The sequence below is a fragment of the Bombina bombina genome, chromosome 7 (assembly GCF_027579735.1).
Source record: "Bombina bombina isolate aBomBom1 chromosome 7, aBomBom1.pri, whole genome shotgun sequence".
NCBI lineage: Eukaryota > Metazoa > Chordata > Amphibia > Anura > Bombinatoridae > Bombina > Bombina bombina.
The window spans coordinates 634,068,233-634,088,178 of NC_069505.1; the positions used below are offsets into that span (position 1 = coordinate 634,068,233).

Consider the following 19,946-nt stretch of genomic DNA (forward strand, 5'->3'; position numbering starts at 1 on the left):
CTGTACTACACACACACAGCACCCTGTACTAATCACTGTACTACACACACACAGCACCCTGTACTAATCACTGTACTACACACACACAGCATCCTGTACTAATCACTGTACTACACACACAGCATCCTGTACTACACACACAGCACCCTGTACTAATCACTGTACTACACACACACAGCACCCTGTACTAATCACTGTACTACACACACACACAGTACCCTGTACTAATCACTGTACTACACACACACACAGCACCCTGTACTAATCACTGTACTACACACACAGCACCCTGTACTAATCACTGTACTACACACACACAGCACTACACACAGCACCCTGTACTAATCACTGTACTACACACACACACAGCACCCTGTACTAATCACTGTTTTACACACACAGCATCCTGTACTAATCACTGTACTACACACACACAGCACCCTGTACTAATCACTGCACTACACACACACACAGCACCCTGTACTAATCACTGTACTACACACACACAGCACCCTGTACTAATCACTGCACTACACCCTGTACTACACAAACACAGCACCCTGTACTAATCACTGTACTACACACACACAGCACCCTGTAATAATCACTGTACTACACAAACACACAGCACCCTGTACTAATCACTGCACTACACAAACACAGCACCCTGTACTAATCACTGCACTACACACACACAGCACCCTGTACTACACACACACAACACCCTGTACTAATCACTGTACTACACACAAACAGCACCCTGTACTACACACACAGCACCCTGTACTAATCACTGTACTACACACACAGCATCCTGTACTACACACACAGCAGCCTGTACTAATCACTGTACTAAACACACACAGCATCCTGTACTACACACACAGCAGCCTGTACTAATCACTGTACTACACACACAGCACCCTGTACTACACACACAGCACCCTGTACTAATCACTGTACTACACACACACAGCACCCTGTACTAATCACTGTACTACACACACACACAGCACCCTGTACTAATCACTGTACTACACACAAACACAGTACCCTGTACTAATCACTGTACTACACACACACACAGCACCCTGTACTAATCACTGTACTACACACACAGCATCCTGTACTAATCACTGTACTACACACACACAGCACCCTGTACTAATCACTGCACTACACACACACAGCACCCTGTACTAATCACTGTACTACACACACACAGCACCCTGTACTAATCACTGCACTACACCCTGTACTACACAAACACAGCACCCTGTACTAATCACTGTACTACACACACACAGCACCCTGTAATAATCACTGTACTACACAAACACACAGCACCCTGTACTAATCACTGCACTACACAAACACAGCACCCTGTACTAATCACTGCACTACACACACACAGCACCCTGTACTACACACACACAACACCCTGTACTAATCACTGTACTACACACAAACAGCACCCTGTACTACACACACAGCACCCTGTACTAATCACTGTACTACACACACAGCATCCTGTACTACACACACAGCAGCCTGTACTAATCACTGTACTAAACACACACAGCATCCTGTACTACACACACAGCAGCCTGTACTAATCACTGTACTACACACACAGCACCCTGTACTACACACACAGCACCCTGTACTACACACACAGCACCCTGTACTAATCACTGTATTACACACACACAGCACCCTGTACTACACACACAGAACCCTGTACTAATCACTGTACTACACACACACACAGCACCCTGTACTAATCACTGTACTACACACACACACAGCACCCTGTACTAATCACTGTACTACACACACACACAGCATCCTGTACTAATCACTGTACTACACACACACACAGTACCCTGTACTAATCACTGTACTACACACACACAGCACCCTGTACTAACCACTGTACATATATACATACACGCACACATTCATGCATACGTGCACACACACACATATATATATATATATATATATATATATATATATATATATATACACATACACAGACGCACATATATACACACACACACACATATATATATATATATATATATATATATATACATACACAGACACATGCATACTCAAACTAATATATACAGAAGCACGCACACATGCATGCATACATACTCACACACATATAAACAGACACACACACACACATATATATATATATATATATACATACACAGACGCACATATATACACACACAATCATACACATTTAAATACACACATACTAATTACTAACACACTAATTGATATACAAACTACTACACTAAACACATCCTGTTCTGATCACCGCTCTACATACTGTAACCTCTCTTTTTTTTTAAAGGTGGTGAGAGTCCATGAGTCCATTACTGCTGGGATTCAACTCCTGTCCATTAGAAGGAGGCAAAGAGTCACACAAACCAAGAGTATTCTATCCCTCACACCTCACTGATTAGCCAGTCTAATCTTTGCCTCCCAGGAGGCAGGTGAAGAGTTGAGGTGCACTTAAGATTCTTTGTTGCGAGGGGTCCTCAGACTGATTTGAGGCCCATTATTCCCTCAGAGAGCTGCTACAGAAAGAAAGAGGGAAGATTGGAGTATAGGGTAGTGACACAAAACTTCTGGTGTAGTAGTTAATCACAAGCCTACCACAGGTGTTGCTTCTTAAAGTAATGATCTGCTGTGATGTACAAAGGATGGGCTCTCTACTGTCAAATAGTACAGTGGGTGAAGTTCAGGTAAGTACTTTCATTACTTTTGCATCTTCCAGAGCCCACGGGCTATTAGTAGTTACGGGTGTGACTCAGTACATCATAGCTAGGGGACAAATGTTTAGACCACTTTATATAATACTAGTTTATCAGTGACATATAATAATGCAGGGGATAATTGCTCTGGGAACCATTCAGTGATTGGACGATATTATTCCAATTTCATGCCTTTGGATATGTTCAAGTTTTATCAGATTTTTATTACATAATAGTTGCTCGCGCTGGCTCGGTTGCGTAGTTATTTTTACTCTCAGTGCACTACCATCTCACTCTTGCATACCAAGGGGTCCATTTATTAAGCAGCGGACGCTGCTTGGGAGCACTATCAGGTTCGCTGCTTCTTAACTTCTCCGCCACCAATTATCCCAATCCGATACGATCGGGATAATTGATGACCCCTGCTAGCGGTCGCCAGTGAGCAGGGGGTGGCATTAAGCTGTTGGCATTTAGTGAGGTCAAGCAGACATGATTTGCTAAAGCCAATTCATGTCCGCTCGCCTCTTAATAAATCTAGTCCTTAGTATAGCCCTGTGGTAGTGTTCACTGTGCTAAATGGTGGCAGTTAATAATATTCCAGCACTATACCCCGCCTTTTCCTGTGAGAGCGCTACTTGCATAGGAGTATTTGGCTAGTTTGCTCATCTCCTGTGCTGATTTCTCTGGTCGATTATTCAAGGGGGTAAGATTGCCACAAATTCCCAGACTTTATAAATTATTCAAAATTTATTTTTTAACAACTTTTTTTGCTGGTCCTTTCAATGTTAGGTTTTTCAGTTTACAGTTTTCCTGTTCTCAGATTTTATGTTAAGATCCCTAAATTAGTTTATTACTCTGCATATATTGCAGAATTTTTCTGTGGTGTATTTATTTAACTGTCTATATTATAATAACTATGGGAACATACTGGAACTGTCCCCAATATCGTAAATGTTTATCATTTAGAGGCTAGATCATCTATCCTATGCAGTTACAATACACAATGTTTATTTTGTAAATGTTGTTGTAACCCAAGCACAACTTTTAAATTCTTGGATCACCTGATGCATGCCAATCAATCTAATGCTGTGCTTGCCTCTAAAGGAGTCTGTCCTCCCTTTGTATGTTCTTTACAAGTGAGTTAATCAGACTTTGCTCTAGGTTTTAAAGACTTTGTGTGCTCTACAGTGTCTGAAATGTTGGTGGCTATGCCTCCTCCAAGTAAGCGCAAAAGATTTAAGGCCGATAACCTGCCTGTTGTGAATTTATCTGTCCATTATGGTTCTCTAAAATCTAAGCCATCTAAGGATCTTCTGAAAGATTCAGATTCTGACTTGTCTTTTGATGGTGAATATAATTCTGTTCAACAAGAGTCTGTCACTGAAAAGGACTCTGATTCATCTTCTTTAATGGTTAAATTGGAACATCGTACATTACTAAAGGAAGTATTTTGTACTTCAAGATTATAAACCCGCTTAAGAAGTTGGTTAAACAATTATATCTAATTTTTAAGCCTGCTGCTAAGGCTCCTGAAGAAGTTTTTCCTGTTCCATTTACCATTACTGAAATAATTACCAAGGAATGGGCTAGGCCTGGTATTCCTTATAATTCAGCTTTGGAGTTTAAGAAGATGTTTCCTTTACCATCCTCTAATTTGGATCTTTGGGAGACTGTTTCTATGGTGGACAGAGCTATTTCCCCCTTGGCAATGTGTACTACAATTCCTTTGGAGGACAGTACTTTAAAATATATATTTTGACAGGAAATTGGAGCCTTACCATAGAAAGGCTTTTCAACAAGGGGGTCTTTTATTCAGACCAGCTATTAGTATCGCCTGTGTTGCGGCAGCCTCTACTCTGTGGTGACAGTTTATCTGATCAGTTTTCAGACGAGACTATGGACGAGAATTTTCAACATTGCTTAGATCTGATTAGGCCGGCTAATGCATTCATCCGTGTTGACATTATCAGAATTAAAGCCAGGTATATGGCTCCAGCTGTCTTGGCTAGAAGGGAATCGTGGCTGAAATCTTGGTTAGCTTACATGATTTTTAAGACCAGGCTTTTGCCTCTCTTCTGTTTTAGGGTAAAATATTGTTTGGTCCTGGTCTAGATGCCATTATCTCTACAGTGTTTGTAGGTAAAGGAACTTTTCTTCCTCAGGATAAGAAATCCAAAGGTAAAGGAAGGATTACTAATAATTTTTGTTCCTTTCCTCAGTCCAGGAACCAAAAATTCCCCTCTTTTATTCGCAAATTTATGTTTCTTCCAGAACCCCCTGGAAGTTCACTTCCAGTTGGAACAAGTCTAAACTGTCAAAAAAGCCCTCCACAGCTACTAATTTAGCATGAAGGTGCGGCCCCGTATCTGGATATTCTTCTGCAACGGGGCAGATTATACCTTTTTCAGAAGGTCTGGGCTCAGTCTGTTGAATATTGTTTCCCAGAGATACAAAATAGGATTCAGATCAAGACCTCCTAGAGGAAGGTCTCTTCTGTCCAACATTCCAAAGAATACTGTAAAGGTTCAAGCCTTTTTTCTATGTATTCAAAATATAGAGCTCATGTGATTTGTCCTGATCCGTTGGAGGAACAAGCCCAGGGTTTTAATTTCAACCTTTTTTTTGTTCACAAGAAAGAGGGAGATTTGTAAAATCTTTGAAAAAGTTTCTCAGAGTTCCATCCTTTAAAATGGAAACAATCAGAACCATTCTTCTCCTTGTTCAACAAAAACAATTTATGTCTACAATAGATTTGAATGAGGCCTACCTTCTTATTCAAATTCACAAAAAACATTTCCAGTTGCTCAGATTTGCTTATCTAGACAAACATTCTAAGTTAGTAGCTCTACCGATTGATCTGGCTACTATTCTCAGAATTTTCACAAAGGTTCTGGGAAACCTATTCTCTGTAATCAGAGCTCAGTGTATTCCGGTGGCTTCATACTTGGACAATATATTGGTTCAGGCTCCATCTGTACCTTTACTATTTTCTCATACCAACAATCTTCTGTTGTTTCTTCAACAACATGATTGGAGAATCAATGTTCCAAAGAGCTCCCTGTCCCCGCAGACCAGGGTGTCCTTTCTAGGAGTGATCATAGACTCAAATTCAATGAGATTTTCCTTAACAAATCAGATGAAGTTAAAGTTACAGACAATCAACTTGTGCCAAGCTTCAGTCATCTCCCATTCCTACAGTAGCTCTCTGTATGGAAGTGCTAGGTCTGATGATTGTAGCATCAGATGCCATTCTGTTTGCTTGTTTTCACATGAGACCTCTTCAACTTTGTATGTTGAGTCAATGGTGCAAGGATTACAATCAGCTCTCTCAAAGGATTCTATTGGATTCTACAAAAAGGCGTTTTCTTTCATGGTGGATAAATCACAAGTCCATTTCCTTGGGAGCGTCTTTCTTCCTCTTTCCTGGACAATAATCACGACAGATCCAAGTCTCTCAGGTTGGGGCTCTTACAGAGAGCATGGAGTTTGGTTACCTCAGGAGACGTGGTTACCTATAAATGTGTTGGAGCTCCATGTGATCTCCAGAGCTCTCCAGAGCTCGCCCCTTCTGAAGGAAGAGTTTCAACTTTGTTTTCAAATTGGACAATGTCACAGCTGTGGAATATAAATATCAAGGCTTCCAGTTCTCTTGCAATAAAGGAGGTATCTCAAATTCTTAAATGGGCAGAGAACAATTGCTCTTTAATTTCTGTGAATCATATTCCAGGCAAGAACTGGGAAGAAGATTATGGCAGTAGCCAATCCCTTCACCGAGGGGAATGGTCTCTTCACTAGGTCTTCAATCAGATAGTCAAGAGATGTGGTCTTCCAGAAATAGACCTCATGGTTTCTTGTTTACACAACAAGCTTCCCATATATTTTGCAAGGTCTTTGTTTTTTTTTAGCCTGGCTTACATTTTTAATCCAACTGTTCTGCTTCCAAGAGTAATAGCTCGAATCAAGCAAGAGCTATCACCTGTAGCTCTGATAGTTCCAGCTTGGCCTCACAGAACTTGGTTTGCTAACTTGGTCTCTTCCTCTTCGTCACAATCTTCTATCTCAGACTTTTATTTGTTTTAATATTTTAATAAAATGCCCTCATCTGTGTAGAGGCTTTTTTTAAGCTGATACACGGTCTTGTGTGTGCTGTTGTTTGGAACATTATTGGGTCAATCCCTTCTTCATAATACACCACTTGGAGTAGTGACAAGGATCCTTCACAGGAGGTGAGCTATCTGGGAGCTCCTAATCACCCAGACTGCGCTGATTACACTAACTAAGTGCCTCTCACTTGTGAGTATCCATTTTTTGTGAGCGGTGTTTGGAGTTTGCATTCTATTTTTACAGAGATATTGTGCCATTGAAGCACCTTCTTTTTGTTTGATTGTTCCAGTTGATTAACTTTATTATTATAAAAAGATCACTAAGCTTCCTGATGTTCAGAGTTTTTTTCAAGCTTTGGTTAGACTGAAACCAGTAAACCAATTCTTTCCCTTGAAACCTTAATTTGGTATTAAAGGGACAGTAAAGGCAAAACTAAACTTTCATGATTCAGATAGGGCAGTAATTTTAAAACAACTTTCTAATTTACTTTTATCATCAACTTTGCTTTGTTCCCTTGGTGGTATTTTTGAAAAGCTAAACCTAGCTAGGCTCAAACTGATTTCTAAACCGTTGAAAACCGCCTCCTAGCTCAGAGTATTTTGAAAGTTTTTCACAGTTAGACAGTGTTAGTTCATGTGTGTCATATAGATAACATTGTGCTCACTTCCGTGAAGTTATTTAGGAGTCTTCACTGATTGACTACACTGCATGTCTGTCAAAGGCACTTAGATAAGGAGGCAGTCTGCAGAGGATTAGATACAAGGTAATCACAGAGGTAAAAAGTATATTAATATAACTGAGATAAGGAGCAGTCTGCAGAGGCTTAGATACAGGGTAATCACAGAGGTAAAAAGTATATTAATATAACTGAGATAAGGGGCAGTCTGCAGAGGCTTAGATACAAGGTAATCACAGAGGTAAAAAGTATATTAATATAACTGAGATAAGGGGCAGTCTGCAGAGGCTTAGATACAAGGTAATCACAGAGGTAAAAAATATATTAATATAACTGAGATAAGGGGCAGTCTGCAGAGGCTTAGATACAAGGTAATCACAGTGGTAAAAAGTATATTAATATAACTGAGATAAGGAGGCAGTCTGCAGAGGATTAGATACAAGGTAATCACATAGGTAAAAAGTATATTAATATAACTGAGATAAGGGGGCTGTCTGCAAAGGCTTAGATACAAGGTAATCACATAGGTAAAAAGTATATTAATATAACTGAGATAAGGGGGCTGTCTGCAAAGGCTTAGATACAAGATAATCACAGAGGTAAAAAGTATATTAATATAACTGAGATAAGGGACAGTCTGCAGAGGCTTAGATACAAGGTAATCACAGAGGTAAAAAATATATTAATATAACTGAGATAAGGGGCAGTCTGCAGAGGCTTAGATACAAGGTAATCACATAGGTATCATCAACTTTGCTTTGTTCCCTTGGTGGTATTTTTGAAAAGCTAAACCTAGCTAGGCTCAAACTGATTTCTAAACCGTTGAAAACCGCCTCCTAGCTCAGAGTATTTTGAAAGTTTTTCACAGTTAGATAGTGTTAGTTCATGTGTGTCATATAGATAACATTGTGCTCACTTCCGTGAAGTTATTTAGGAGTCTTCACTGATTGACTACACTGCATGTCTGTCAAAGGCACTTAGATAAGGAGGCAGTCTGCAGAGGATTAGATACAAGGTAATCACAGAGGTAAAAAGTATATTAATATAACTGAGATAAGGAGCAGTCTGCAGAGGCTTAGATACAGGGTAATCACAGAGGTAAAAAGTATATTAATATAACTGAGATAAGGGGCAGTCTGCAGAGGCTTAGATACAAGGTAATCACAGAGGTAAAAAGTATATTAATATAACTGAGATAAGGGGCAGTCTGCAGAGGCTTAGATACAAGGTAATCACAGAGGTAAAAAATATATTAATATAACTGAGATAAGGGGCAGTCTGCAGAGGCTTAGATACAAGGTAATCACAGTGGTAAAAAGTATATTAATATAACTGAGATAAGGAGGCAGTCTGCAGAGGATTAGATACAAGGTAATCACATAGGTAAAAAGTATATTAATATAACTGAGATAAGGGGGCTGTCTGCAAAGGCTTAGATACAAGGTAATCACATAGGTAAAAAGTATATTAATATAACTGAGATAAGGGGGCTGTCTGCAAAGGCTTAGATACAAGATAATCACAGAGGTAAAAAGTATATTAATATAACTGAGATAAGGGACAGTCTGCAGAGGCTTAGATACAAGGTAATCAGAGGTAAAAAGTATATTAATATAACTGAGATAAGGGTCAGTCTGCAGAGGCTTAGATACAAGGTAATTACAGAGGTAAAAAGTATATTAATATAATTGAGATAAGGAGCAGTCTGCAGAGGATTAGATAAAAGGTAATCACAGAGGTAAAAAGTATATTAATATAACTGAGATAAGGAGCAGTCTGCAGAGGCTTAGATACAAGGTAATCACAGAGTTAAAAAGTATATTAATATAACTGAGATAAGGAACAGTCTGCAGAGGCTTAGATACAAGGTAATCACAGAGGTAAAAAGTATATTAATATAACGGAGATAAGGGTCAGTCTGCAGAGGCTTAGATACAGGGTAATCACAGAGGTAAAAATTATATTAATATAACTGAGATAAGGGGCAGTCTGCAGAGACTTAGATACAAGGTAATCACAGAGGTAAAAAGTATATTAATATAACTGAGATAAGGGGCAGTCTGCAGAGGCTTAGATACAAGGTAATCACAGAGGTAAACAGTATATTAATATAACCGAGATAAGGAGCAGTCTGCAGAGCCTTAGATACAAGGTAATCACAGAGGTAAAAAGTATATTAATATAACTGTGTTGGTTGTGCAAAAACGGGGAATGGGTAATAAAGGGATTATCTATCTTTTTAAATAAGAAAAATGTTGGTGTAGACTGTCCCTTTAAGCCATTTCTCAGATCCACAAAAGTTTCAGAAAGCCATAGCCATAGCTTTTTTTTATGTTTTGGTTTTTTTTGAGAATGGAAATCAAGGATACAAAAGGGAGTACACAATATTGTTTCGGTACATTCAGTGGACACTTGTTCCATGTTTATAGTCATCAAATACATGCAATGTCCCTTATGTTCATATTATTTATCGTAGTAGGAAATGACTGAATAACTGAAAGTAAAATGCGCTCACAGTGGTTCCACGGTGCCTGCCTTCTGTGAGCAGTTTGTGGAAGGGAGAAGGAGTTGAAAAAGAAGAGAAGGGGAGAAGAGTTAAAGAAAGGGGAAGAGGGAGAGGAGGTGAGAGGGTGCTGTGTTACTTCATCAGTGGTGAAAGCGTCTAATGCACACCTGAAGCTGGAGAAGTCTCCCCCAAAGCATATTACTGATCATTCAACTAGATCCGTTTCTACTTCATGGACTTTTAAAAACGAGGCTTCAGTAGAACAAAAGGCAGCAACATGGTCATTCCTACATATCTTTTACTAAATTCTACCATTTTGATGTATTTGCTTCTTTGGAAGTGACTTTTTGTAGAAAAGTCCTCCAGGCAGCAGTGTCTGGAACTAGGTGCCAGCCTTTTTTTCCAAAATATTTTTTTATTCCTGATTTATTACTTATGGACTCCACATCTTGGGTATTAGATTCCCAGAAGAAATGAACTTGTGGACTTTAACCACCTTTACGAAAGAAAGCTAAAGTGACAGAGGCCCACCCTTATTTATTTTGTGTTTTTTTTCCTTATGGCGGCAGTTCTAGTCTTGCACTTCATTTCCCTGTTCAGTACTTTCCTACCTTTCTACTGCGCCTAACTTGGCTATATGTAAGACTGGCTAATCAGTGAGGTGAGAGGGATAGAATAGGGATAGAGTTTTTGGGAATCTTCGCCTCCTCTTAGTGGCCAGTAGTTGAATCCCAGTAGTAATGGACTTGTGAATTCTCACCACCTCGAAGGAAATTAATTTATCAGGTACGCATAAATTTCATTTTTCCTATTAAGCCAGGGTTGCAGTGGGGTGCACTGGGGGCCCTGCCATGTCTGGCGATGCAGAGGAGGTCACCCGTCTGCGCAAGCCGCGCTTCTCCTATGAGGAGAACCAGATACTTATCCGAGAGGTGCGGGCACACTACCCCCTATTATATGGTGCTCAAAGTCGACGGCTGAGTGTGGCAGAGCGCAGACGCTTGTGGGAGAGCATTGCTGCCAAGATCAATGCTATCACCAGCTGGAAACGCACTGCACAGGAGGTGCAGAAGCGTTGGAACGACTTCAAGAGAAGGACCAAAGAGAAGCTGGCAAGAGTCCCCCATTCTACCCAGAGTGGAACAGCAGAGGAGGCACTCAGCGCAGAGGAGGAGACAATTTTTGCCATCCTGGGACCTGGTGTAATGCCAGGAAGGGAGCACTATAGCTCTGCCACACGGCTAAGTGTGATGGGTGAGTACTTAATTAACTGCACTAAGCGCACACCATATTTTGTATTAATCATAATGGGCATGCACCATATTTTGTATTAGTCATAATGGGCATGCACCATATTTTGTATTACTCATAATGGGCATGCACCATATTTTGTATTAGTCATAAAGGGCACACACCATATTTTGTATTAATCATAATGGGCATGCACCATCTTTTGTATTAGTCATAATGGGCACACACCATATTTTGTATTAATCATAAAGTTCATGCCCCCTATCCTGTATTAATCATAATGGGCATGCACCATATTTTGTATTAATCATAAAGGGCATTCAGCCTGACATGAATCCCAATTTTCAGCAAGACATGAATCCCAATTTTTTTTCTTTCATGATTCAGATAGAACAATTTTAAAAAAAATTCTAATTTATTTCTATTATCAAATTTTCTTTGTTCTATTTGGTATCTTTTGTTGCACTATTTTCTGCCATGAAGTACTCCAGACACCTAGGTATCTCTTCAACAAAGAATACCATGGGAACAAAGCAAATTTGATAATACAAGTACTGTAAATTAGAACATTTTTAAATTGTATGCTGTGTCTAAATCACAAAATATTTTTTTGGGGTTTCATATCCCTTTAATCATAAAGGACATGCATCCTATCTTGTATTAATCATAAAGAACATGCATCCTATCTTGTATTAATCATAAAGAGCATGCATCATATCTTGTATTAATCATAAAGGGCATTCAGCCTGTCTTGTATTAGTCATAAAAGGCATGAACCTTATCTTGTATTAATCATAAAGAGCATGCATCCTATCCTGTATTAATCATAAAGGGCATGAACCCTATGTTGTAATAATCAAAGGGCATGAACCCTATCTTGTATTAATAATAAAGAGCATGCACCCTATCCTGTATTAATCATAAAGGTCATGCACCTTATATTGCATTAATCATAAAGGGCATGAACCCTATCTTGTATTAATCATAAAGGGCATGCACCCTATCTTGTATTAATCATAAAGGGCATGCACCCTATCCAGTATTAATCATAAAGGTCATGCACCCTATTGTGTATTAATCATAAAGAGCATGCATCCTATCTTGTATTTATAATAAAGAGCATGCACCCTATCCTGTATTAATCATAAAGGTCATGCACCCTATCCTGTATTAATCATAAAGGTCATGCACCTTATATTGCATTAATCATAAAGGGCATGAACCCTATCATGTATTAATCATAAAGGGCATGCACCCTATCTTGTATTAATCATAAAGGGCATGCACCCTATCTTGTATTAATCATAAAGGGCATGCACCCTATCCTGTATTAATCATAAAGGGCATGCACCCTATCCTGTATTAATCATAAAGGGCATACACCCTATTGTGTATTAATCATAAAGAGCATGCATCCTATCATGTATTAATCATAAAGGACATGCATCCTATCATGTATTAATCATAAAGGGCATGCACCCTATCTTGTATTAATCATAAAGGTCATGCACCTTATATTGCATTAAACATAAAGGGCATGCACCCTATCCTGTATTAATCATAAAGGGCATGCACCCTATCCTGTATTAATCATAAAGGGCATGCACCCTATCTTGTATTAATCATAACGGTCATGCGCCATATCCTGTATTAATCATAAAGGGCATGCATCTTATATTGCATTAATCATAAAGTTCATGCACCCTATCCTGTATTAATCATAAAGGTCATGCACCCTATCATGTATTAATCATAAAGGACATGCATCCTATCATGTATTAATCATAAAGGGCACGCACCCTATCTTGTATTAATCATAAAGGTCATGCACCTTATATTGCATTAAACATAAAGGGCATGCACCCTATTGTGTATTAATCATAAAGGTCATGCACCTTATATTGCATTAAACATAAAGGGCATACACCCTATTGTGTATTAATCATAAAGAGCATGCATCCTATCATGTATTAATCATAAAGGACATGCATCCTATCATGTATTAATCATAAAGGGCATGCACCCTATCTTGTATTAATCATAAAGGTCATGCACCTTATATTGCATTAAACATAAAGGGCATGCACCCTATCCTGTATTAATCATAAAGGGCATGCACCCTATCTTGTATTAATCATAACGGTCATGCGCCATATCCTGTATTAATCATAAAGGGCATGCATCTTATATTGCATTAATCATAAAGTTCATGCACCCTATCCTGTATTAATCATAAAGGTCAGGCACCCTATCATGTATTAATCATAATGGACATGCATCCTATCATGTATTAATCATAAAGGGCATGCACCCTATCTTGTATTAATCATAAAGGTCATGCACCTTATATTGCATTAAACATAAAGGGCATGCACCCTATCTTGTATTAATCATAACGGTCATGCGCCATATCCTGTATTAATCATAAAGGGCATGCATCTTATATTGCATTAATCATAAAGTTCATGCACCCTATCCTGTATTAATCATAAAGGTCATGCACCCTATCTTGTATTAATCATAAAGGTCATGCACCTTATATTGCATTAATCATAAAGGTCATGCACCCTATCTTGTATTAATCATAAAGGTCATGCACCGTATCTTGCATTATTCATAAAGGTCATGCACCCTATCTTGTATTAATCATAAAGGTCATGCACCGTATCTTGCATTAATCATAAAGGTCATGCACCCTATCTTGTATTAATCATAAAGGACATGCACCTTATATTGCATTAATCATAAAGGGCATGCACCCTATCCTGTATTAATCATAAAGGACATGCATCCTATCCTGTACTACTGATACGTTGTACCATGTCCTGTGCTAATCCCTCTGCACATGCACCCTATATTGTATTAATCAAATAAAGGTCATGCACCCTATCCTGTACTACTGATATGTTGCATGTACCTTGTCATATGTAAATCTCTCTGCACGTGCACCCTATATTGTATTAATCATAAAGGGAATACATCCTATTTTGTATTAATCATAAAGGGCATTCACCCTGTCTTGTATTAGTCATAAAGGGTATGCACCTTATATTGTATTAATCATAAAGGGCATGCACCCTATCTTGTATTAATCATAAAGGTCATGCATCTTATATTGCATTAATCATTAAGGTCATGCACCCTATCCTGTATTAATCATAAAGGTCATGCACCCTATCCTGTATTAATCATAAAGGTCATGCACCCTATCCTGTATTAATCATAAAGGTCATGCCCCCTATCCTGTATTAATCATAACGGTCATGCACCCTATCCTGTATTAATCATAATGGGCATGCACCATATTTTGTATTTAAAAAGACATGAAACCCAATTTGTTTCTTTCATGATTCAGATAGAACAATTTTTAAAAACTTACTAATTTATTTCTATTATCAAATTTTCTTTGTTCTATTTGGTATCTTTTGTTGCACTATTTTCTGCCATGAAGTACTCCAGACACCTAGGTATCTCTTCAACAAAGAATACCATGGGAACAAAGCAAATTTGATAATACAAGTACTGTAAATTAGAACATTTTTAAATTGTATGCTGTGTCTAAATCACAAAATATTTTTTTTGGGTTTCATATCCCTTTAATCATAAAGGACATGCATCCTATCTTGTATTAATCATAAAGAACATGCATCCTATCTTGTATTAATCATAAAGAGCATGCATCATATCTTGTATTAATCATAAAGGGCATTCAGCCTGTCTTGTATTAGTCATAAAAGGAATGAACCTCATCTTGTATTAATCATAAAGAGCATGCATCCTATCCTGTAATTATCATAAAGGTCATGCACCCTATCCTGTATTAATCATAAAGGTCATGCACCTTATATTGAATTAACCATAAAGGGCATGAACCCTATCTTGTATTAATCATAAAGGTCATGCACCCTATCTTGTATTAATCATAAAGAGCATGCATCCTATCCTGTATTAATCATAAAGAGCATGCATCCTATCCTGTATTAATCATAAAGGACATGCATCCTACCCTGTATTAATCATAAAGAGCATGCATCCTACCCTGTATTAATCATAAAGGTCATGCACCCTATCCTGTATTAATCATAAAGGGCATGCACCCTATCCTGTATTAATCATAAAGGACATGCATCCTATCCTGTACTACTGATACGTTGCATGTACCATGTCCTGTGCTTATCCCTCTGCACATGCACCCTATATTGTATTAATGAAATAAAGGTCATGCACCCTATCCTGTACTACTGATATGTTGCATGTACCTAGTCATATGTTAATCTCTCTGCACGTGCACCCTATATTGTATTAATCATAAAGGGCATGCACCCTATCTTGTATTAATCATAAAGGTCATGCACCTTATATTGCATTAATCATAAAGGGCATGCACCCTATCCTGTCTTAATCATAAAGGGCATGCACCCTATCCTGTATTAATCATAAAGGGCATGCACCCTATCCTGTATTAATCATAAAGGTCATGCACCCTATCCTGTATTAATCATAAAGGTCATGCACCCTATCCTGTATTAATCATAAAGGTCATGCACCCTATCCTGTATTAATCATAAAGGTCATGCACCCTATCCTGTATTAATCATAAAGGTCATGCACCCTATCCTGTATTAATCATAAAGGGCATGCACCATATCCTGTATTAATCATAAAGGTCATGCACCCTATCTTGTATTAATCATAAAGGTCATGCACCTTTTATTGCATTAATCATTAAGGGCATGCACCCAATCTTGTATTAATCATAAAGGTCATGCACCCTATCCTGTATTAATCATAAAGGGTATGCACCCTATCCTGTATTAATCATAAAGGGCATGCACACTATCCTGTATTAATCATAAAGGGCATGCACCCTATCTTGTATTAATCATAAAGGTCATGCATCTTATATTGCATTAATCATAAAGGGCATGAACCCTATCTTGTATTAATCATAACGGTCATGCGCCATATCCTGTATTAATCATAAATGGCATGCACCTTATATTGCATTAATCATAAAGGGCATGCACCATATCCTGTATTAATCATAAAGGTCATGCACCCTATCTTGTATTAATCATAAAGGTCATGCACCCTATCCTGTATTAATCATAAAGGTCATGCACCCTATCCTGTATTAATCATAAAGGTCATGCACCCTATCCTGTATTAATCATAAAGGTCATGCACCCTATCCTGTATTAATCATAAAGGTCATGCACCCTATCCTGTATTAATCATAAAGGTCATGCACCCTATCCTGTATTAATCATAAAGGTCATGCACCCTATCCTGTATTAATCATAAAGGGCATGCACCATATCCTGTATTAATCATAAAGGTCATGCACCCTATCTTGTATTAATCATAAAGGTCATGCACCTTTTATTGCATTAATCATTAAGGGCATGCACCCAATCTTGTATTAATCATAAAGGTCATGCACCCTATCCTGTATTAATCATAAAGGGTATGCACCCTATCCTGTATTAATCATAAAGGTCATGCACCCTAGCCTGTATTAATCATAAAGGTCATGTACCCTATCCTGTATTAATCATAAAGGCCATGCACTCTCTTGTATTAATCATAAAGGGCATGCACCTTATATTGTATTAATCATAAAGGGCATGCACCCTATCCTGTATTAATCATAAAGGGCATGCACCCTATATTGTATTAATCATAAAGAGAATGCACTCTATTTTTTATTAATCATAAAGGACATGAACCATATACTGTATTACTGATACATTGCATGTACCTTGTCATATGTTAATCTCTCTGCACATGCACAATATATTGTATTAATCATAAAGCTCATGCGCCCTATCCTGTATTACTGATACGTTGCATGCACCATACCCTGTACTCTTTATACAGTGCACTAATCTCACTGCACATGCTCAATATCTTGAGCTAATCACATTGCATGTGCACCCTATCCTGTACCAATCATACAGTGCACACAATGATCCCACTGCACATGCGCCCTGTCCTGTACTGCATACAGTTTAAAACCATATCCTGTAGTTATCCCGCTGAGCATGCACCATATCTATTACTAATCATACAGCACGTGCACCATATCTAGTACTAATCACATGACACACAACCCATAACTAGAGCTAATCACATGACACATGCACCATATCTAGTACTAATCATACAGCATATGCACTTATGTAAGTAAAATGCAGTGTACGCACAAAGTGCATCACTAATACCCTCATTTTTTTTTCTCTCATTCAGATATTGCCCCAACAGGTCCTGGATCCTCCAGCCCAGAGAACTCACTTAGCATCCCTTGTGCTCCCACTGAAGCCTCTGTTCTCATCCGCCCTAAAGAATCTCCCTCCCCTTCGCCCCAGCTGCATATCGTTCAACTTTCTAACCTCACCCCATCCCCAGATCCATCAGAGGGTCCCTCACCTCAGCTCCCAGAATCTGGATCACCATTACTGACCCCAAATGGGATACACCAGCATTATGACCCAACTGTTGCCATGTTGAGAGCCCAACATGAGACAGCAGAGGCAATACGGCACCTCACCTACACTCTACGCCAAAGCATGGACCGCTTGACCAATGTCCTCGCTGCCATTCTTCCGCTTGTGCCATCTCAGCCTGCTCCATCTCCTGCCCCCTCTGAGATCATCTCGCCCATCTACTTTCCCACAAAAACAGAGCCTGAGCCCTGCTGCCCTGTGTCCTATGAGGTGGAATCCCAAGGGGAACCCCAGGAAGTCATAGAAGAGCCTCCACATTCCCCATCACCCTCTCCACCCAACAAGAGGAAGAGATTTGGGTACACAACTTCCCGAAAGCGCAGAGGACGCTGGAAGCATCTTTAGAATAACATTCTACCTTGTCCCATCTCTAACCTACTCAGAACATGAGGGTGCCACTTCAAACTCAAAGTTTTTTGTCCCCTCTCTCCAATTCACCCAGCAGTATCACCCGGCCCACGAGCAATACGGTTGCCCTTTTGAACTAGAGCATAATGAGCTTCTTTGACACTCAAGCTCCTGGGACTTGCACAGCACAGGCGATTCACAGCATGAAATCAGCTTTTCATAGCCCCTCCACTTCACGTCTCCTTCCTAAGCTCGTCTTTGCTCCAGAGGAGCCATGTTGAACCTGCGGCTTATGCACAGCTTCATACCTAAACAACAAGACTGTACATTACAAAAATGTCCTTATATGCAAGGTACTCTCCAACGTCACTGTCATGTCCCACGTCTATCACTTTTCAGCCTTTTGGTCAATTTCTGAGTGTGCTTATAGCAATCACGGCAAGCCTGAGCTTGCTTGGTGCACATGAGTTGCTGAGCAACACTGACTGAATCCTTAATTGCAGATGACCGTGAATATACAATAATCAGGAAGTGGACAACTCAAAGATTCTCCAGGACACCGGGGTTATATGTTACTCCATTATGTGCCTCCAATTCCCAAGGGGGATTCTGGGAATCTTATTGTCTCAATTTAACTTAATACCTACAATTTACATCCGCCTTTCTCTTTTTCCTCTTCTTCTATCTCCTCTAACATGCTCCATAACCTCCTCTCTGTCACTGTCCCCTCTTCTCCTTCTTTCTGTCACTGTCACCTCTCCTCTCTGTCACTGTCCCCTCTCCTCCTTCTCTTTGTCACTGTCCCCTCTCCACCTTTTCTGTCACTGTCCCATCTACTCCTTCTCTCTGTCACTGTCCCCTCTCCACCTTTTCTGTCATTGTCCCCTCTACTCCTTCTCTCTGTCCCTTCTCCACCTTTTCTGTCACTGTCCCCTCCACTCCTTCTCTCTGTCACCTCTCCTCTCTGTCCCCTCTCCTCCTCCTCTCTCATCCTTCTCTTTGTCACTGTCCCCTCTCCACCTCTTGGTCACTGTCCCCTCTCCTCATTCTCTCTGTCACTGTCCCCTCTCCTCCTTCTCTTTGTCACTGTCCCCTCTCCTCCTTCTCTCTGTCACTGTCCCCTCTCCTCCTTCTCTCTGTCACTTTCCCCTCTCCTCCTTCTCTTTGTCACTGTCCCCTCTCTTCCTTCTCTCTGTCACTGTCCCCTCTCCTCCTCTCTGTCACTGTCACCTCTACCCTTCTCTCTGTCACTGTCCCCTCCCCTCCTTCTCTCTGTCACTGTCCCCTCTCCTCCTTCCCTCTGTAACTGTACCCTCTCATTGCTGTCTGCTTCTTAGAACCTATAAATATATGTACTGTATATATATAAATTCCCATAAAAGCAATATATTTGTATCTAGAATCGTATACTTGCTGTAAATAGCAACCACCCCTCACTGAGGGTTAATTAGACACATAGCAATTAACGTGGGAGAATTAATTATATATGTAAATAAGTGCATATTAAAGAAATTGTATTTATAAATACTTGTTTTCATTACATGAAACACAGACTCTGTAGTCTTTGTCTCTGCTCCATAGGGTGAAACAGTGATATATACAGTGGCACCTTCACCGGGCGAAAAAAATGACACAAACATGGTAACAATGGGAGTCAAATTCTTGCTCTGAATGGTGATATAGTGACACAAAAAATGAACACGCTCCTCCCACAGCAGGGTGACACAAGTACCAGGAAGTCTCTCCCTACCCCGCAGGGTGACCCAGTGACACAAGTACCA

The 19,946-nt window shown here is 39.5% G+C and overlaps 1 protein-coding gene across 3 annotated transcripts in view; it reads left to right on the forward strand.

Moving 5' to 3' along the window:
- Nucleotides 1-19,712, forward strand: part of MYPOP (Myb related transcription factor, partner of profilin) — a 34,831-nt gene extending 15,119 nt beyond the window's left edge. The window contains exons 1-3 of one of the 3 annotated variants that reach the window (XM_053688796.1): nucleotides 7,261-7,854; nucleotides 8,489-11,314; nucleotides 17,561-19,712. In XM_053688796.1, the coding sequence (XP_053544771.1) occupies nucleotides 10,912-11,314; nucleotides 17,561-18,162 (1,005 nt within the window). In that variant the 5' untranslated portion in view covers nucleotides 7,261-7,854; nucleotides 8,489-10,911 and the 3' untranslated portion in view covers nucleotides 18,163-19,712. Of the gene's footprint in view, nucleotides 1-7,260; nucleotides 7,855-8,488; nucleotides 11,315-17,560 lie in introns of those variants that run through there. The other 2 variants (XM_053688795.1, XM_053688797.1) reach the window with 2 other exon arrangements.
- The last annotated feature ends 234 nt before the right edge of the window (nucleotides 19,713-19,946 follow it).